This window comes from Aythya ferina, assembly GCF_964211825.1.
Source record: "Aythya ferina genome assembly, chromosome: 16".
Taxonomy (NCBI): Eukaryota; Metazoa; Chordata; class Aves; order Anseriformes; family Anatidae; genus Aythya; species Aythya ferina.
In genome coordinates this window covers 938,937-959,461 of record NC_140315.1, presented here as the reverse complement: position 1 = coordinate 959,461, position 20,525 = coordinate 938,937, and the positions used below count along the sequence as shown (strand labels likewise).

The 20,525-nt window shown below is 51.2% G+C and overlaps 1 protein-coding gene across 1 annotated transcript; it reads left to right on the top strand.

Annotated features, from left to right (window-relative positions):
* The first annotated feature begins 24 nt into the window (after positions 1-24).
* Positions 25-15,852, top strand: TM9SF4 (transmembrane 9 superfamily member 4). The gene is made up of 18 exons (XM_084538126.1): positions 25-425; positions 3,781-3,894; positions 5,440-5,539; positions 5,949-6,117; positions 6,196-6,325; positions 7,554-7,677; positions 8,051-8,169; positions 8,361-8,472; positions 8,980-9,050; positions 9,630-9,762; positions 10,331-10,412; positions 10,518-10,593; positions 10,931-11,014; positions 11,190-11,365; positions 11,693-11,756; positions 12,329-12,448; positions 13,001-13,090; positions 13,486-15,852. The coding sequence occupies exons 1-18, from the start codon at positions 168-170 to the stop codon at positions 13,633-13,635; spliced, it is 2,172 nt and encodes a 723-aa protein (XP_084394252.1). The 5' UTR covers positions 25-167; the 3' UTR covers positions 13,636-15,852.
* The last annotated feature ends 4,673 nt before the right edge of the window (positions 15,853-20,525 follow it).

Below are 20,525 nucleotides of genomic sequence, written 5' to 3'. Positions count from 1 at the left end.
GGGGCCTTGCCAAGGCCTCCCCCGGGGTTGCTGCCGCTGCCGGTGCCTCCCGGGGCCGTCCCAAGGCGCCGCGATCCGGGGGGGGCCGGGCCGGGCCTGGCTGTGCCGCAGCCCCGCCGCCCGCCCAGGCCTCGGTGCCCGCGCTCGGGGCTCTGCCCTCAGCAAAGATGGCGGCGAGGCCCTCGCGTCACGCCCAGCACCGCCCCGGTTCCCTCCTTCTCCTCCTTCTCCTTCTCCTCCCTCCGCCGCCGTTCCCGTTAGCGCCGGGCCGGGCCCCGCTGTTGGCGGCTCCAGGCAGGGCCGGGCCGGGCCGGGCCGGGCCCGCCGAGGCCGCTGTCGCCATGGCAACCGGCCCCGCAGCCAACCGCTCGCCGCTTCCGCTGACGTCAGCGCCGACACGTGGATCCAAGATGGCGGCGGCGATGGTGAGCGGGGCGGCGGGCACCGAGCGGGGCCGGGGCCGGGACGGGGACGGGGGGGGGGGCGAGAACCGGGACCGGGACCGGAGGCACCGGACAGAACGGGACGGGAATGGGGACGGGGGCGCGGAGCCGGTTGCAGCCCCGCCGGTTCCCCGAGGCAGCGCCCGGGGTCGGGCCGAGGCCTCGCAGCCTCCCGGTGCGGCCCCGGCCTGGGCCCGGCCCGGTTCGGCGGGGAGGCCGCGGCCGGCCCCGGGTGCGGTGGGGGGGAGGCTGCCCCGGCCCGCTGCGGCTTCTCAGCCGGGCCTCTCGCTCCTCCACCCCCGGTGCCGGTCCCGAGCCGTGCCCCGGGGCTGTGCCCGGTAGGGGAGGCCCCGGCGGCAGCGCCCCGGGGAGCAGCGAGCGGCCCCGGAGCCTCCGGGGGAGGTTTCCGAGGAGGAGGCGCCTCAGGAGCGGGGTTACGGGGGGAGGACGGGGGCTGCTGGCCGGCCCCGGGCCGCGGGGAGTCCCGGAGGGGAAACCCGGGGAGAACCGGAGGGGTCAGGGCGCGGGGTGCTCGGTTTTGGGCAGCGTTTCGCGGTGCTGGATCTGTCCCAGACGGGGAGGAGGCAGGGCCCGAGCTCGTTCCGAGAGCTGCAGGGGTTTCTCCGGGGGATCTCCCGGTGGCCTCCTCTCCTACGAGGGGCAGAGGCTGCTCGCAGCCCTGCTGGCGTCAAAGGGGCTCTGAGAGATGGGTGTGAAAGCAGTGCCTGGCTCCTTCCCAGAGCCTCTCAGTGCCTCCTCTGAGCGCCAGCAGGCAATAATAAAGCTGGGCCTGTGCTAACGGCCCTGAGGGACACCCGAGGTGGCAGGCTGGCACCTGGCAGGGCGAGGGGTGGGCGCTGCCAACATCCTGATCACCGAGCTGATGCTGATCGAGGAGCTTGGGGTGCTGGTGTCTGTGGGTCGGTGTTTCCTGCCCTGTAGTAGTGGGTGATTCCCTTCGTTCCTTTCTGATCTCATATCAAAAAGTCTCGGTAATTGGATGAGGTCCTCAGGGCGGTGTGGATCTGCCCGGAGGGGCCGTGCACAGGTCGTTTCCCCCCGGTTTTCCTCAAAACCGAAAGTTAGCAGCCCTCGGTTTGTACCTTGTGCCCTCTGTGGAGGAGATGCAGCCTTATCTGGCATCTCATTCATACCGTGTCCGCTGCTGTCGCTTCCTGCTTCCTTTTCTCCCCGTTAAGCAAATCCTTTGCTGTCTTCTCACCTTCCGGGGTGAATTATCAACCAGTGAGCCAGCCCAGACAGTGCCAGGCGTGTCACTGGGCTGCAGGGGGCTGGATCTTGCTGCTCGAAGGCTTCTTCGTGTTGGCAGCTCCTAGAAAACGTCTGCCAGGAGCCAGGCAGGGGCACCCGGCCGTGCTGGGTGATGCTGAAGTGCCTTGGCAGGGTGCCTCGGGCTCCTGGTTGCCCCTTCCCCTAGAGAAACTTTGGAAACTTTGGAATTCGGACTCTGGCACTGGCAGAGCCTGCAAACTGTGCATGTGTGTGGTCACTGAAAGGTGTCTGGGGGGGGGGGGGGTCTTCAGCTGGGTCTGGCCGGGGTGTAGTGTGACAACCCCGCTTTTTTGGCAGCGTTTGGTAAGCCTTCTGTGAGTCTTTAGAAGGAAAAAAAAAAAAGGCAGTATTTTTAAATCTTTCTTAATGAGATAAATCAAAGAAACTGTCCTGGAATTGTTTGCAAATGCTGAGTCTGATAATTATCAATGAACAGCTTCTTGGAAGGGTTTCTGTGCGAGCTGTTGGTGCCTGTGCGTAGGACAAGAAACGCGCTGAGAGAACGGCCGCAAGGAAGGCTCGAGTCAAACCACCCTGACTGAGAAGCGCTTCCTTCAAAAGTTAATCACAGGGATGGATTTCCAAAGGGGATTGCCCGTCATGTTTTCAGCACTGATAGAGGTCCCCAGGCTTCGGGAGGGCTGGATTTCATGCGATGGGATGAGGCAGTGCCTGTCGCTGCTGAGGGTGGCCTCGTGCTCGTGTGGTGCCCTGTGGTGAGGTGCTGGCTGCTCTCTCGGCCGTTCCCCTGGGCTAACTGTCCTGGTTTGGAGTTGTGCGTGTCTGCTGTGCTGCCTGTTCCTTCCTTGTACAATTCCCTGGCACCTTAGACTAAAGACCGCCACCTGAGTGGTTTTTCATGCAAGCTTTTTGAACCGTACAGAGTCGGGGAAGGCCACGAAGGCAGCGTCCTGCCGTCTGAAGTCTGCGCCTCACCGGGGCTCTGGGACTCAGCTAAAGCAGGGCTGCGAGTTGTGATCTTGCGCAGGAGAGGATCTGCCCTGCAGGCGTCTGAAATGAAACGACTGCCGGGGGAGGCTCGGGAGCTGTGCAGGTGTTTGGGCACGTGCCCGCGTTGCCACCCTGGCTGCTGGAGGAGCAGCTCGTCCGTCAGTCTGGGAGCTCAGATCCTGCTCGGGAAGGCTCCGAGCTTCTCCCCGCACGTGCCCTGCCAGGCAGAGCTGGCTGCAGAGGAGCCCTCGTTGGAAACGTTCCTTCGAATTTCACTTTCAAAACTCGGCCCCACCTGTTGCGTAGCAGTGTTCCCGTTTCTTGTCACCAAATGTTTTTTCTTGGCAGCACTCTCCACAGTCCCCCTCTTTGCCTTTTCTGCTGCTCGGTGCTGCCTGAGTCATCGTCATCTGCGTGCGGAGAGCCTGATTTCTGCCAGAGGTGTCATCGCAAACTTCATCTTCCACATGCCCGTGTGGCTCTGAGCGCCTTCCAAAGCTCTGTCCTCGTTTTTGCCATCCTGCAGGCTCTTTTTTCCCTGACGCTGAGCTGTGTTGTGGCCCAGAGGGGCAGGGAGAAAAGAGTGGGATGAAAGGAGAGGCGATGTGCCCAGCCCCTGCTGAACCACCCCACGGGCAGCGGTGTGGGGCAGCCCCAGAGCTGCTGCTGGGCAGGATAATCCCGTGCCAGGCTTGGTGCCCAGTTCTCCACGGGGTTGTGCTGCTCCTCATGAGTGTGCTGGGTGGGTGGGAGTAGAGAAGTCAGATGACAGCCTGCAGAGTGAAACGTTACAGCTAAACGCATCTTCCCTGCAGCTCAGCAAAGCCAGAGCTTTCCTGAGTGCGGGTGAAGAACCAGGCAGAGTGGAAAGTGACCCAGTGAGAGTCACAAAACGAAGTGAAGAAAGCTTTCCTGAATTTGGGCTTTTAATCTGTCGGCCTTACAGGTTTTGTAACGTCTGGGGTTAATGCTTTCAGTGTTCTTTCCCACATCTAATATTTCTCTGGTGTTTATTTTGCTATTTTAATATTATATAGGTTTACATTTTAGTGTTAATATAAAAGTATGTTAATATTTCTTCTCCTTCTTGCAGGAAAGGCTAAGGTGTTTGCTGGTCTTGCTGTTGTGGCTTCGTGGTACAGATTCTTTCTATGTGCCTGGTGTGGCTCCTATCAACTTCCATCGGAATGATCCTGTGGAAATAAAGGTGGGAGGAACCTGGATCTGGTTGTTTGTTTGTTTGTTTTGTGTAGTTTTTTATTCCTTGTTTATATCAGCATAGCTACCTGGGACAGGCAAGTCAAGCTTTGGGATCGATCCTGTTACTAAATTTTGGTGCAGATTATTTCTCTTTTTTACTACCTTCGTGTAGGGTGTTGGGGATAAGCAGCCCGCAAGTGGTTACTGTTGTCACCTCACCCTGCAATTCCCAGCATGATTCTCTTTCTTGTTTCTGATTTCTTCTACCGAATCCCTTCAGCAGTTGCCCCGAAGTCCTCAAGTTGTTGCTCTGTTTGGCCACAGAGCGTGCTCTTTCTGCACTTTTGAAGCAAATTTAACCAGATTTTTTTTTTCGGGCACCATACTGACTCCCAAAATGCTCATGAAGGATGAGCCTGAGGATGGTAGGGTAAAGCAGCAGTCGAGTCAGACTTTTTCAGTGCTCTCTTCTACCCAGTTTGCACATGGAATGTCTTCAAGTCAAGTGGAATCCATGCTAAGCCCTTTCCAGGAGCAGGCATTTGTCCTTGAGTGTTGGGACCTTCCAGTCCAGGCTTGCTGCAGAGCTGTTCCCCTACAACGTTGCTGGTAGTCAATGATGGAACCACTGCTTCTGTGCAGGAGGAAGCCAGGCCCCGCTTCCAGACAGCAGCAATTTATAGCCCTTTTCATTTATTTTTCTAAAGCTGTGGCCTCTTGTCTCAGCAAAATCCAGCACCCTTGGGGCTGCTGAGGTTTGATGCTCCCACGTGAAGCCCGACACAACTTGCTCTCTGGCTGCAGGCTGCCAGACCTTGGCTATTTTTAAGCAAATGTGATTTGCCTGTGGCTACAGTGAGCTTCCTGGAAGAGGGGGTATTGGAGGGGCTGGTCTCAGAGGGATTTCATCAGCCAAATGCTTCTTCAAGTGATAAGGCAAGTCAGCGTGCTTGCCAGCGGCTCTTCCAATAAAGGAGCTTGGCTGCACTACAAAACACTCCTGTTTTTCTGAGCAACTGTGGCCTTGGCCATCGTGGTGTCTGTCTGCACTTCCCTTGTGCCGTGTGATTTGTGGGAACTCTCCAGAAACGTTTGGGTTTTGTCACTGCCCTTTGTCTTCCCAATCTGGTGGCCCTCTGGCTTTTCTTCCAGTGACAAAAATTGCGCAACTCTTTGTGTAGCTGGAGGCCAGACCTCTAGGTCTGGTGAAATGTGATTTTTTTTAATTTTATTTTTTTAGGAAATAACTACAGTCTCATATGAAATTTGATTCTTGAATCTATTTCAAGCTCTTTGTTGTTTTGTGGGACTTCACCGAGTCAAAAAACTTGTAAAAATAAAAAGAAATCTGCCATGCTTCTTTCTTCAAGGGTTTCTCTGTTTGTGATTGAAATGCCACCCGAAGTTTTAGGGTAGAGAATGTGTGACTAGGAACTGTGCAGGAGGAATATCTGTCTCCTTTCTTACAAAAGTGAACTTACAAGAGGTGTGTTTACCAGAGGGCAGGAAACTGAGCCCTGTCATGGGGATAATCCTTCCTTTCTCCCTCCAGGCTGTGAAGCTCACCAGCTCACGAACGCAGTTACCGTATGAGTACTACTCGTTGCCCTTCTGCCAGCCCACCAAGATAACGTACAAGGCTGAGAATCTCGGTACGTATCCTCTGAACAGCATGCTCCCAGCAACAAACGGGCTGCTGCTCATGAGCTGGGATTATATCTAAAGGAGGAAAAGGAATTGCAAGCATCCTCTCTAATACACTGTTTGTGGAGAGCCTGCTCCCTCTATTTCTTTATACGCTGGCAGTTTGCAAACTGGGATGTCCGTATGCTGGAAAAAGGAAACAACTTACTTGAAGGAGGGAGCAGTCAACCAGTCATACGTAGTGCTTGGTACTTCCAACAAAGTCAGCTACCCTCCAATTTTTTCTTTGCATCTGTGGTAACGAAGCAGACTTGCTCTCATGACCCAAACTGTACAGTGCTCTGCAAACCGGGTGGCAGGATCAGTGGCAGGAAGCCTGGCAGCCTTAAACCCTGCTCCTATTCTCCTGTTTTCCAGGTGAGGTTCTCCGGGGGGATCGAATTGTAAATACACCTTTCCAGGTTTCCATGAACGTGGAGAAGAAATGTGAAGTTCTTTGCAACTTTCCCAACAAGCCGGTCACTCTGACCGTGGAGCAGAGCAAGCTGATCGCCGAGCGGATCAGGGAGGATTACTACGTCCACCTGTGAGTCACCTGGAGCAGGGGTTTGTGTCTGGGGATTCTGTGCTGTGGACAAATTTGATCTGAAATATGTGCTTTCAGCATTGCTGATAACCTCCCTGTGGCCACACGGCTGGAGTTTTATTCCAATCGTGAGGAAGAGGAAAAGAAGAAGGAGAAGGATGTGCAGTTCGAGCATGGATACAGGCTTGGGTTTATGGACGGTAACAAGGTAGAGAATCTGGGTGCTGCTTGAGGGGTCTGTAGAGGAGTGGTGGGAGTCTCTCAGAGCGTTGGAAATCCACCAGAGAGCATCAGGGTTACAAATGCAATCAACATTTTTGTATAGAATAGAAATACAAGAGGTATTCTAACGGAAGAGAATGAGGGCAGGTGCTGGAATGCTGGTAAAACAACATGGAATTGCCATAAGGCTTTGGATGTACCTGTGGAGTGGTTTCCCCGCAGTAGACCAAAGGTGTCAAAGCCTGGCTGATCTTTAACAATCTTGGAGCACCTTTTATTTAAAAAAAAACAACTGCAGTATTTATTAGTGTTTATTCTAACATTTATTAGTAGATTGGAATGTGGCGGGAAGTTTGATTTGGAAGGTGGCAATCTGAATTCCTTCAGTGCAGAGCAATTGCTTGTGGGTGAAAGAAACCTAATTACCAAAGGGGAGCAAAGGGTATGGGATATTAGAAAGTAAAAGCACTGGCAAATTGTAAAAAGAAAAAAAAATATCCTGTTTGTAACCATCTAGAAGAAGCTTCTTAAGTTTGCAAATGGAAATTTAGCATGTGTATTCCTGCAGATAATTTTTTTTAAATGGTGTGCCTTAGAGATTGGCTGTATTTGACATAACTGATTTATCTTCTTAACATAGTCAGGATCTCAGTTGCACACACGGCTCTGATTGCTTGAGTATAAGTTCTTACGGGTGAATGAACTTTCTGTGCCTGCAGAGAGAGCTGCTGCACTTTGTTCCTGCCGTAGGTGATGTAAGAGCTTTTTGAAAGTACAAGCTTAGGGCAGCTGTGAGCACCAGCAGGCTGATTAATATTTATCTGTTAGAAAAAAGCAAGCAGGAAACTCCAGGTTGTAGCTACTGAGGTCCTTCCAACATAAATTCTGTGGTTCATTTGCCACTGAAGTCTCCCCTGAGTGCATGGTTGAGATGGATCTCAATGGAATGGCATTGCCTGGGCCAGAAATAGACTGGGACCTCATCACTGATGCTGGGAGTGTTTGAGGTGCCACCTCTTCAATACCTGTGTTCTCTCCTCTTGTTCTTTTAAACTTGGCAGTGTGAGCTTGATCTCACCCTATGGCACGATGTATCTGGGAACAGTGGGAGTCTTCCCTTTTCTGCACTGAAACTGCTTTCTCCAGTTGCTTCTAAACTTTGCTTGTTCCTCTCTCGGGTGGCTAACGTTATATTTAATGTCAATCTGTTTTAGTTCTACCTGCACAACCACCTCTCCTTCATCCTTTACTACCACAGAGAGGATGTGGAAGAAAACCAGGAGCCCACCTACAGGGTTGTGCGCTTTGAAGTGATTCCCCAGAGTATAAAACAAGAAGGTGAGTGACTTTTAGGGAGGGGAGCAAGGGAAAAGAATCTCTTGCAGGCTAAGTGTTGAATACACGCTGATGTACCAGTGCCAGTTGTTACTTCCTTGCCTCAGGGCACGGAAAGTAGGGGGTCTGAACTGTAAGAACAATATTAGCTGTAACAATAATATCTTTCCTTAAAATTTGTTTATGCTGTTCACTGCTGATTGGAAGAACAGTTTTGCAAACTGCAGAGCAGCTGGGAAAGGAATGAATGTGTTTGCCCTGCAGTATTTGGAGGAATAGTGGCACAGTGCCTTGAACTTGGGGCCAGGCTGATCAGCGGGAGAGGTGGTGCCTCAGGGAAGGTCTGACCTCGTGTGTGCCTTGTTTTCTGTTACAGACTTGAAGGCTGATGAGAAGGGGATGTGCACCCTACCTGAAGCCACAGGCTCTGCCCCTCAGGAAATCGATCCCTCTAAGGAGAACCAGATGCTCTTCACGTACTCTGTCCACTGGGAGGTGAGGAAGTAGTGGGGAGCTGGCTGGCAGCTAACTGCCCCTGCCTGGCATGGGCTGGCTGTTCGTGCTCCAAGTATTTGTCACGGCTGTTGTGGAACACATTGGGAAGGTGCTGGTGTGAGAAGACCCGGGGCAATGATAGCTCCTGGGGTGTCCGAAGGGCTCCTGCTCACACCGTGCTGTTCTTTCAGGAAAGTGACATTAAATGGGCCTCCCGCTGGGACACCTACCTGACCATGAGCGATGTGCAGATCCACTGGTTTTCCATCATCAACTCCGTTGTGGTTGTCTTTTTCCTTTCGGGTGAGTGAGATGTGTGGGCTGAAAAAGGCTTTACCGTAAGTGCAGGGAATTGTCTGGAAGCCTCAGTTGCCTGTAGCTCAAGGAGGAAGTGTCCACGGCTGAACCTGTTTGGAAAGGGCAGGAAATGAGCATTAACGTGTATAAAACCTCCTGGTTCGGGCAGTACCCTGTGGGGTCAGGCTGCTACCCGCTTTTGTGCTCTGACTGGGGTCGCTGGGGGAGTAGAATCATTAATGTGTTAAAGAAAGAAAAAAAAAGAAAAGGGCAAACCAAAAACAAACAAAGCAAAACCAGGAAAGCCACAGTGCCTTGTTCATGCTGGAATTTTGCCTTCCCTACTCCCTGGGGCTTTGTTTCTGTTTTTGCTGTAGGCTGGGGCAGAAGAGTAATGATTTAAGACTTCCTCTCCTAGCCAGAGCTGTGTGTTGGTGGGATGAGTGTGGTGGCACAGCACGAGAGCAGCAGGGCCACACAGGAGCCTCTGAGCTAACCTGTACTTGTTTTCAGGTATTCTCAGCATGATCATCATCCGCACCCTCCGGAAGGACATTGCCAACTACAACAAAGAAGATGACATTGTATGATGTGTTTGTTCTTGGGGCTGGGATCACAGAGGGAGGGAAGCAGAGATGAGCAGGGATTTGCTTTGAAGATGTGGCTGTAGTATCTCTTCCCACCTTGCCTCCCCCTTTTCTTTGAACTCTGAAGATTGGAGAGGTGGTTCCGTAATGTGCTCTCAGGACGCTTCCCATCACTGGAAGTATTCAGAGTCAGGATGGGGCCCTGAGGAACCTGATCTAACGAAAGATGTCCCTGCCTATAGCAGGGGGGTGAGGCAGCTGATCCTTAAAGGTTCTTTCAAACTGTTCCATGATGTGGTTCTGTGATAGCCTTTGCCACTCTGTATACAACAGCAAATTGCCAGTACAGATGTCTTTGTACCGAGGTAATGGCTGCTGACAGATCCATAAACGTGTCCTGGCACTGGCAGTTCAGGTCTTAACTGACTGAAGTGCAAGAGAAAAGAAGTTTGTTAACTAAATGATAGGAATCTGTAGAACTAGTACAAGAAAATTAGGCTCTTGGGGTGGCTGTGATGGGACCGTTATTTCCACTGCTAAACCATATTTAAATACCTTCTTTTCTTGTTGCTACAGGAAGATACCATGGAGGAATCTGGTTGGAAACTTGTGCACGGAGATGTCTTCAGGCCTCCACAGTATCCCATGATCCTCAGTTCCCTCCTGGGTTCTGGAATTCAGCTCTTCTGTATGATCCTGATCGTCATCTGTAAGTGGCACGTGTTGCATGGAGTGGCCGTAACAAGAAGAGGAGCAGTGCTCAGGGGTGTTTGCAGCTCCAAACTGCAGCTTCAGTCTAGGCTCACCTTAGCTTGAGTGAAGTCACATGAGTCTGCTTCCTGATGGAGGCTGTACCCTGTGCTCAGCATTTCTGAGTTTCTAGACAGATGCCTTCAGCTTGAGAGATGCTTTTTGAGTTTGTATTTTCTGTATTCAAGATATGAGAGGCAGGGATTCTGCAGAAACAGGCACCAGGTGGTAATGGGCTGAGAGACATTTGCACGGGCGCTTTGCCTTCTGAGCTGCACCTGCTCAAATCTCTGGGCAGTGAGGCTAAAGCATGGTCTGTAGCTTGAGAGCAAAGCTGTGACTTTCTCTCTGGCCAGTGCTGGAGGCTGTGGGTGCGTTATGTTATGCTTTGAAGGAAATGAGGTCTGTGCAGGAGGCAGTGATCCCAGGCGGCTGCATTCAGCCTGTGGGGTGGCCCCTGGCCTCCAGGTGCAGGCTGGCACGTGTGCATCAGAGCCATTGTGCTCTGTCCTGGTTTCCCTCCGCAGTTGTTGCCATGCTGGGGATGCTGTCACCTTCTAGCCGGGGTGCACTGATGACTACTGCCTGCTTCCTCTTCATGTTCATGGGGTAGGTGTCACTGCTTTCCACAACTGAACTGTCCTGCCTACGCCTGCCCTCCCTTTCCCCAGCAACGAAAGCTCATTTTCTTTGTCTTGGCTTGTTTCTGTCCAGGGTGTTTGGTGGGTTCTTCGCTGGCCGCTTATACCGGACTCTGAAAGGACATCGGTGGAAGAAGGGAGCCTTTTGTGTGAGTTTTTGGTGTTCTGTGCTGCCTGTCCGGGTTGATGATGGCAAGGTCTGGGGTTAAGTTCCCCATGAATTTGTGGGTGGCTGGGTGCACGCTGGCTGGACCTGCAGAGATTTGGTGTGGGTTGAGTCCTCATAGCTTTACATGAAAGGGTAAACACCAGAACATGTACTGCTGCAAAGCAAGAGGTTGCTTGAGATCCTCCCCACTGCTCATCTGCTGTGGGAGCAGAAGGGATGCTTCCTCCACATGTGCTTTGTCCCAGCAGTGGGCTCATTAAAAAGAAGCATCTGGTTAATGTCGCGTGTTTTCTCTTACCCTGCGTTTGCTCTTGCAGACAGCTACCTTGTATCCGGGTGTAGTTTTTGGTATCTGCTTTGTCCTGAACTGCTTCATCTGGGGGAAACACTCCTCTGGAGCGGTAGGTACCTCCTCCATCCTGGGAGCCTGCTGGAGTGGGAGGCGGGTGACTGGGCTGCTGGGGAGTTTCACAGCCCCTCTCTCGTGTGGGTGCCAGTGCAGTGAGTTGGGCCGGTCAGTGACTTCAGTCTCCAGGGCAGATGAACTTGATTTTTTATGACTCCGTGTGATTCCAGGTGCCTTTCCCTACCATGGTGGCCTTGCTCTGCATGTGGTTTGGGATCTCTTTGCCCTTGGTCTACCTGGGGTACTACTTCGGGTTTCGCAAGCAGCCGTATGACAATCCCGTGCGGACCAACCAGATTCCCAGGCAGATCCCGGAGCAGAGGTGGTATATGAACAAATTTGTCGGGTGAGTGATGAGTGTCTAGAAAATGTGGTGAGTTAAGCCCCATCCCCTCAGTTCTCTTAGGCTGCTGACCGTCACCTTTCTGCTGGTGTCTGGGCACAGCCAGGTCACAGAGGTGTTTTCTTGAGTAATGCAGTATCAGAGACTTAATCTTGACGTGTTTAATGTTCCCAACAACAGGAGCAGCTGTGTCATTTACTGCATGAAACTTATTCTAGCAATCTGGAGCTGTAGAGCTTCTGTTAGGAGTGCTCCGGGTGGTTACAGGGAGCTTCTAATGGCCAGACAGTTATGTTGGGCTGCTTACAGTTTCTCTTTCTTGCTCTGCAGGATTCTCATGGCTGGTATTCTGCCTTTTGGAGCTATGTTCATTGAACTGTTCTTCATTTTCAGTGTAAGCATTTAACCCACTTCATTCTTGAATAGGATTCCTCTCATGCCAAAGCCAGTATGGCTCTGAAAGGGAGGGAGCACCCACCTGGGGCAATTTCATACTCCTGTCCTTACTGGAGGGGCTGACAGGTTCCCTCCGGGTCTTTCAGTGTTGTTCCTAGAGAGAGCTGGGCTGTGGGTCTCTGCAGACTGTCTTGCTGAAAACACCTGCAGGTGTCTGCAGAACCTTCTTTTGAAGGATGGTGCTGAAGATAAAGCTCACTGTAACATTGTGTCAAGGAGGGAACCCGACCTTAAGATGTTCAGCTGCTGATTTCTCACCCTTCTGTGGACATGGAGGAATTTGCTGTTCCATTGCTAGGAAAATGAAGGGGAGTGAGCAAGCTACCTCACAGCTGTCTTTGGGTATCTTTTTGCAACCCAGTCCATTTGGGAAATTCACTTGAACCTCATCTCTATGGGGCTGAGGGTCCCTCATTTTTTTTTCTTACATTAGCTGGAAGAAGTAAGTCTCACATTTGCCAATTGATTACAGAAGCGTGGAAACATTTTTTTGCTGTGTCTTTGTTTCAGGCAATCTGGGAGAACCAGTTCTATTACCTTTTTGGCTTTCTCTTCCTGGTGTTTATAATCCTGGTGGTATCCTGCTCACAAATCAGCATTGTCATGGTGTACTTCCAGCTTTGTGCTGAGGTGAGGTTTCCCTTGTCATAGCTTCAGTAGCTCAGGGTGCAAGCTCGTTCCTGACAAAGCACAGGTCATGTTATTGCTGCTGCTTGGCAAAAAATCTAGCACGGCCCAGATTTGTGGGTGTGATTGTTCTTTACACCTCTAGACTTTAAGGAGAGTTGAAGCTACTTGACATCTAGGCTGGGAACTGTGGTTTCATGCAGGCAATTTTGCTGGGAGCAGAGTATTTTGAGCTGACCTCTCTTTCCAAAGAAACCATTTAATTCCATCTATGTCTGAAGAGAAATGCGGGGTCAAAGGCTGAGCCATGGTCTCTGGTAGCAAGTGTTGTGATGCTGACCTGGCATGTTTCACTGTCAGTTTTCTGTCCTTGTTTGGAAATAATTCTGTGACAAAGTAGCTCCCCATGCCCAAACTGTGGTTTTCCTTTGAAGGAAAATGGGTAATGCTCTCCCTGTCCCAAAAAGTTCACAGCTCCCCTGAGCCAGTGGAAGTGGTGATGCAGAAAAGAGAAGCCTGTGGAATAATGCTGAGGCTTTTTACCCTCCCTGTCAGGATTACCGCTGGTGGTGGAGGACCTTCTTGGTGTCTGGAGGATCTGCCTTCTATGTGCTCATCTATGCCATCTTCTACTTTGTGAACAAGGTATTGTCACCCCTCTCGTATCAAAGTGAGACTTTTCTAGGAGAGATTGTTGGATCCGGGGAAGGAAATGGCAGGGCTGCCCAGTGCGAGTCCGTCCCTGTGCTAGCACAAGGCAGCTGAGCAGCCAGCTGTGCTGATGGCATTTCCAAAACAGGGAGGAGGATTTAAGGACCCGAGGCCCTTGCCTGGGGCACCTGTGTGGAGCGATCAGTTAGCAGTAGTGGTCCTCAGCCCCTCTGTTGAAGGGGATTTCTCAGCTGAACCATAATGCACTGAGCAGAGGGGGTTGCTCCTACTCTGAATGCCCCTTGGAGAGGATGTTGGCTGGTGTGGGAGCTGATTCGTGCTACCTCTGAACGTGATTTCACTTATTTTTAACTCCTCTTCTGTTTTAGCTGGATATTGTTGAGTTCATTCCCTCCTTACTGTACTTCGGCTACACCGCCCTTATGGTCCTGTCCTTCTGGCTCCTCACTGGCACCATTGGCTTCTATGCAGCCTACATGTTTGTCCGGAAGATTTACGCCGCAGTGAAAATAGACTGAAGATGCACAGAGCCAGCAGAAAGCAGACACCTCCGAATACACGTCCTCCCGGGAGCGAAGGAGACATCTTCTCCCAATTCTTTTAAGGAAACAAAATCCAGTGGGAGAGTGACAAGAGAAATAAATAACTCCTCATTTTGGAATGTAACTTTTGGCACAGTGTACATGGATTCTGGGCTACTTCTGGGGGGAAAAGGGGCCTGTAGATACCTTACATTTTAACTTTATTATCCTGTTCCAGATTTGAGGGAGTTTTTTAGCAGAGAAATATCCCTCTGTATAAGCAAACCCCTTTTTGCTAATTCATCTTTTTTTTTTTTTTTTATGTTGATGATGAATGGATTTAAGACAGCAGTGGAAACACTTGTGAAAGCATTTTCTTCCAGCCCCTAGGGTGCTCTAGGATTCAGGGAGACTCTTCAGACAAGTATCAGACTGGATTTCTTTCCTGCCTTCACGTCTGCGCAGAAGAGGGAACTTGACTGTGGCAAAACAAAAAGGATCCTAAAGGCTCACCCAGCATGGGTCTGGCGTGCTCTCGCTGCAGAAGTCCTGGCATCAGCTTGTTTACAGCTCGATGGAGGTGCCCTTCGGAGCCTAGGAAGTGCAATTTCACCGTGAGAGAGCTGGAGAACTGCAACCCTCAGCATCATTTCTCCCAGCTTCTGGCCTTGGACAGCATGGGAGGGTGGGATTTCCTCTTTCGGGAGGCGCAGCGGGACGCAGCGTCCTGCTGGAAGCGTGCAGTTGCGCTGGGTGCTGGAACGCGCCGCTGGAAGGATGCGTGGGGTAACGGCCGGGGCTTGTGGTGTCCACAGCTCTCCTCCTGCTGGGTGAGGAAACGGGGCCGGCTTCCTTCCTTCCTGGGAACCCCACGGTTCTGGGAAGCCTGAAGTCGGCGCCGCCGTTGCGTTAGTGCCAAGCAACCTGATGCAGTGTTGGGCCTCGGCTGCGGCCGTGCAGAAGGGGCTGGGGACGGGGAGAGGCCCCGAGGAGTTCTCCCATTGCCAGAAGCGGGCTGCCTCACTGCCTGCCCTGTTCCCCAGCTGCTCTTGCTGCTCTCTTCTCCTCTCTTAGATTCTCTACCTCCAGGGAACAGAAGTTCACGCCCCCTCAGCTGTATTTTGTTCTCCACAATACGGTCTAAGTCCTCTGGGCAGCCAGTGTGGGCTCTTCTGCAGCAGGCTCCTCTTTTTCTGTGGCTTGATGTGTGAATAAGCCCCTGGGAAGATCTTTTTAAGCGAGGTTTGAAGTTTTATGTTGGTCATTTATGATGTTTACCAGTTAAAAACTTCCACGTTGCAGTGAAGGCTCCCTCCATCCCCAGAGTGGCTGGATTCAGTCGGGGCTACAGGGCAGAGGTGTGGTGGTTTATGAGATCTATAAAAAAAAAACCTGGTTTTGCTTCTTCCTGTAGTAAGAAATGAGGCCTCCAGGTGACCGGCTGTCCCAGGTGACACCATTCCAACACAGCTGTCCCAAGCCCTCCCTGTTACCAGCACTGATGCATGCACTTGAGGGATTTGGGGCTGTTTTAATCCAAATTTGCTGTAAGAGTTTCCACTGGGTCCGCACAGGGACCTGTGTCTCGTACTGATGGCCTTGCTCCCTGCAGGGAGCTGGCTTCACGGATGGTTTGATTCCTCCTCAGCCCCAAGTCTTTCTGGCCTTGCCTAATTTCCTCAGCCATGCGCCATGCCAAAGTCTGATCAGCCAGGAATCAAGGATGGAAAAAAGAGAGCAGGGGATGCACGAGCCAACTGTGCTGTGGAGTACTGCGTCGGGTCTGATTTAAGATCTTTGAGATTTTTTTTTTTTTTTTTTTTTTTGTTTTTTTTTTTTTTGCTATCCCCACCCGTGGAGAGGCTCAGCCAGCATTGATTTCTCTCCTTTCCCCCGGAGTGTTTTCTCTGTATTCTTTGTAATTTTTAATTAATGTATGTATTCTTTGTGCCCTACTGTAAATAAATCTGCCATTGTCCTGTTCTGGGTTCTCCCAAGCCACCTCTTTGATTTTCTTCTCGTAACGTTTAGCCTGCCGTGGCACCTCTGTGGTCTTTGTGTGGCTTCAGTCAGAAGCAGAGCCTGGAGCACGTTCCAGTTTCTTCCCTGATTATTTTTCTCCTGGTAAACTTGATGGAGCACTGAAGCTTCTCCCAGTGTGGCATGTCCTGTATTCTGCTGTGTGTTGTGATTAAAACGCCGCCGGTCGAGGCATTTTGATTTGTTCCTGGCTGTCGTGTGCTGTGCGGGAGGAAGGCTTTAGGCAACTCGGTTCTCTCGGCGTGCAACGCGCGGCTCGACTCGCGCAGCACCAAGGGCTGGAGCACCATGAGGGGACTGCCGAGGGCTGGCAGCGTGCGTGGCAGCTCCGTGGGGCTTTGGAGCAGTGGGGCTGGGAGCCTACAGCTGAGGGAAACGCCTTCCCTGCTCACATCCCTCCTATTGTGAGCCTACAGCTGAGGGAGCCGCGTTCCCTGCTCCGTTCTGGAGCTGTGCTGCGCTGTCGGAAGGTGCCCCTCCACTGTTAGCTCTCAGCTCGGTGTTTTTACCACCAGCCCTTGTGTGTTTCTGCTCCGTGGGGCGTTTGTGGGCACAGCTCCCTTCAGAGGCGGTGGGAGCAGGAGGGGCAGCGAGCTCCCTTGGGATTTTTGCCCAGCAGAGCGATGGGCTGCGAGCAGCTCCGGCTGGGGATGCGTTACGGGGCTGCTGGTGGCTGCTGGAGGTCCATGACACCGATCAGCTGCCAAGGCCGGTGGGGAAATAGTTTAAATTTTTAATCAAAAATCACTGGAGCAGTCAATTCCACCCTTAAAAAGGTTGAAGGAAGACTTCAGCTCCACCAGCAGGATGATCTGTGCTGAGCTCGTTTTTCATTTTGAAGCAGACCGAAGTGTGCCGCTTCCTCCTGGGCTGAGACCGAACACAACGAAGGCAGCAGCACTTTGCCAGGCTGCGTTAAGAACAAAAATGAAATCGTACCCAGAAAAGCATGTGAGCAGTGAGAAATGACTGTCAGCTTTTAAACCACGTCCTGAAAAGAGATTTCTGCGAGGGCAGAATCCTTTTTTTTGTCTCTGTCAAAAAGCCTCTGCAGCCGGTGTCAGCGAGGTGCTTGTGGCTTCAGCTCTAAGTTTTGGTGCTGGGTCCCCTGCCCTCGTGCAGGGCACCAAAGTTCCTGTCTGATGTTTTTCTCCTTGACACCAGATAATGGCACTGGCTGTTGCTGTGTCCCAGGCAGGATCCCTGTCCTTCCCTGGTGCTCTGCTCTGCTCGGAAGAGATTCAGAAGTCTGTGTGGATGCAGGTAGGAAGCTGGGCCTTTGACTTGCTTTGTGATTCTGTCTTTACTTTAAAACAGGCCAACCAAAAACCCCGTTCCCCTCCAAAACAACACTCAAGGCGAGTAATTCAAATGCTTTTAATGAACACCTTCCTTATTAAAAAAACTTCCAATTTGAAGTTCATTTTGCAAGACAAGGAAAGAGCTAACTTCAGTTGCGAATTGTACATTTCCTAATGGCACTTCATATTTTTACGATTTAAAAACCTTGTTTATAGCCCCCAAAATACTCCATTACGAGGTTATTCAACGTGTGTAAAAGTGCTAGAAAGTTTATTTTTAGAAAACCACTCACGCTTTAACGAGGGGAAGCTCTGGCTCTGCCAGCTGTAGCTGCAGGAAGAGGTCAGGTACTGGGGCTGGCACGGGCTGCAGCTGCAGGGAAAGGAGCTGAACCCCTGCCATCAGCCACCAGGGCTGAGAAATCCCAAGCCCCACCTTACAGCAGGACCTCTGCAGGCTCCGGATCAGGTGCTGCCCTCAGCTTGTGGCAGGAGCAGAAGTGGTGCTGCCCTTTTGGGCCAGGATTCTCAGCGGGATGCAGCTGTGAGGGCCCCGCAGCAGCTTCTCCTCCAGCAGCAGTTTCGTTGTGTGACAGCTTCCCGGGGTGAATCCTCGTGGCTTCCACAGGTTCCCTCTCGTGACTGCTTCGAAGGCAGACGTCTCTACTTTTTTTTTTTTTTTTTTGTCCAATATCCTCATTCAAGTAAAATGCCAGTACAAGTATTACAAAAGAAGCTTTCTAAAAATAGTTTCTAGGTATTAGGGAACACTAGCACAAGAAAAAGTCAAGGCGTAGGCACTCAGTAGGGCAAGGAGGAGTCAGAAACTCAGGCCAGGCTTCCAGCAGCAGTAACTGCAGCTGCCCAGGGCCAGCTCTGCCTGCACGGAAAGCAGCAGCTCAGGTGTTACCTTCCAGCACAGGACAGTGAGCTGTGAAGGAAAAGAGGCAGCTGGGGCAGGCACCTGCGTGGGAGCTTTTCACCAGGCCCATGTGCTGAGTGACACGTGGCAGCTCTTCCTGTCCCGTGGGCTTTACGTGGAGCTTTTCTTTCGTCTCAGTACGTTATCCATCGGCCCTGGCTGTCTGTTTGCATAGTAGTTTCAGAGAGAGACGCGGGATGTGAAATAGAGGGCGAGAGTGAAGGTGAGGGTAACTTAGAAGAGGAGGCTGGGGGGTGTTGTTAACGAGATGTTTTCCTGTTGAGGATTGTTCCCCTAACTGAAAATGACGAGCTAACCTTTAACGGCAATTAAAAAAAAAAAAAAAAAAAAAAAGATTCCAAATCCCTGTTCTTTCTTTGCAGTGTTTAACTTTCCTTGTCGCAGTGAGCTCCAGCCTGATGGAAGGTACCTCCATGCCACACGAGTTCTTTGTGTGTGCTGCTGTTCAGGCACTGCTGGAGAGAATTATTGGAGCCCCAGCTTCAGCTGTGAGCACCCAGCGCAGACGATGCAGAAGGCACAGAAATGTGCAGAAGGCACCTGTACGCATGGAAACAAAGCGTGCTTTCAATGGGAAAGCAAATTTAATTCCAGCATGTGATTTGTAAAAAGCAGAAAACGATCTATTTGGTCATTGCAAAATCAGACCCAGGAAGAATTTTGCTTGACCCGTTCCTGAGGTCCGAAGCGCTCAGCGGTGTGTGGTCTGTGCAAGCGTGCGGCGCTGGGTGCAGATCACATGGGAAGAAATGAGTAACAAAAAATGAAACAAATTTTGGAAAAAGATGAAAACCCGTGAAGTTTTAATGAAGTGGTTCTGTTCGAGCCCTTCTGCTCGGAGCCGTGCACTGGTGGCAGTCTGCTGGGCTCAGGCAAGCAATTAGCTGAAAAATAGGCACCCAAGGGAGAATTCAGTGAGGCTGAGTAGCCAGGATTAGAGAGGATAAGCAGGAAGGTAGGGTGATGGGGGGAGCATCTTTGAAGATTTCTTTGTAAAAATTTTAATTGCAGGCGGTAGAAAATGCCTCTGTGGGATTATTCTTTGCAGATAGCAAAAGTGATGCAATGTCAGAGAAAGGAAATAGGGATTTTTAACGGCGAACTGCAGGAAATCTTCCAGGCAGCTGCTATTCACCTGTCAGCAAGGAAGGAATTAAAGAACAAAGAGCTGAGCTCCCAACAAAAGTACTGAAATCATCAATCTACCAGAGGGAAAAAAGGGATTCCCATTGAAGTGACAACATTTTTCAACACGAAGGCTAAAGAGCAGGCGCTATTGTGAGACAGCTGAACAGGATCTGTCAAAACGCCGTACGTGGACATTCTGTCAAGTGAAATTCAGTGGAAACAAATGCAAGTTAACATGTTGTTCCTTCATACAAATGGATTTTGAGCAAGCTGTAATCCCATGGGGAAAAAGATCTTCAGACTTTCACACAGCTCCAGAAATCTGAGCCCGGGAAGGGCTGGCTAGGTGAGTTAACCCTGCGCTGCCCCAGAAGTGGCTTGTCCGTGTTTTCTGATGAAGGAGCTGGAATTGTTCCTATTTCAGTGGGACACCGTGTCCGTGCCTTTTTGATACCTGAGGGACATTCTGATTTGTAATTGCTGGCGTTTGTGTCACGTCCTGTCCTTTCACAGCCTTGTGCTCTCTAATTGTATCTCAGGCATCTGCACGGTGCCTGCAGGTCTCGAACCCTCGTCAGCCACGCTTCAGAATATTTCAGAATATTTCGTTACTGAACTAAACCCTTCTGGCCAATTATTTGCTGTAGCTGCTCCTCTCGGGCTCAATCTGTTGACACCTTTCTGCTACAGACGTGCCTGGAATAAAGACAACACAATGGGAGGGTCCAGGGGCACTCCCCCTGAAGCCCATTTAGCATTTAAAATGCTCTGCATCTTTGCAGTCTGTCTTGCACTTAGTAGGCTAAGAGAATGAGAAGTCTGCTGGCACAGTGTTTATTGCAGACGAGGCTCAGCAGTTCTGACAGAGCCGTTCAGAGTTTTGCTCTCCTACACCTGGTGCTCAGTGCCTCAAATCCTGCCGAGTCCCCGCTGCCCTATTTCAGCATAAGACCCCACCTAGCTTGCTGTCTCCTATATTTATTCAGTCTCTCTGAAAATATTGCTTTAAAAACTCCTCTCTTCTATCAAAGCATTTTGTGCCTCTCCAGATGGCTTAATTTGTGTTTGCCCTGTTTGACTTGCAAAGGTACCCAGCACCTGCAGCCCCGTACCCGCTGTCCTCAGCTGCCTGCTGAACGCGGCTCCGTAACCCTAAGGCTTGGTGCTGCGGTCGCTGACACCGATGCTCTGGCTCTCTGGTTAAGGAACACTTCACATTCACCTTTTTCCCTGCAGTCTCTCACTCCCTGTTAATCACAACGTTATGGGAGAAAGCAGGACGTTGACTTAAACCTCCCTAAACCTTGATTTAAAAGAAAAAAAACCTTTCTGGGCTGAAACTTTTTATCACCATGTAACTGTCGTAATGGGAGCCATTCCCTCACAAATATCCTGTGCACAACCAGAGCAATTGCTTGCTGCAGCACAGCCCGGACATCCTCACAGGGTGGCAAGCACGATGCTGCACTCTACCT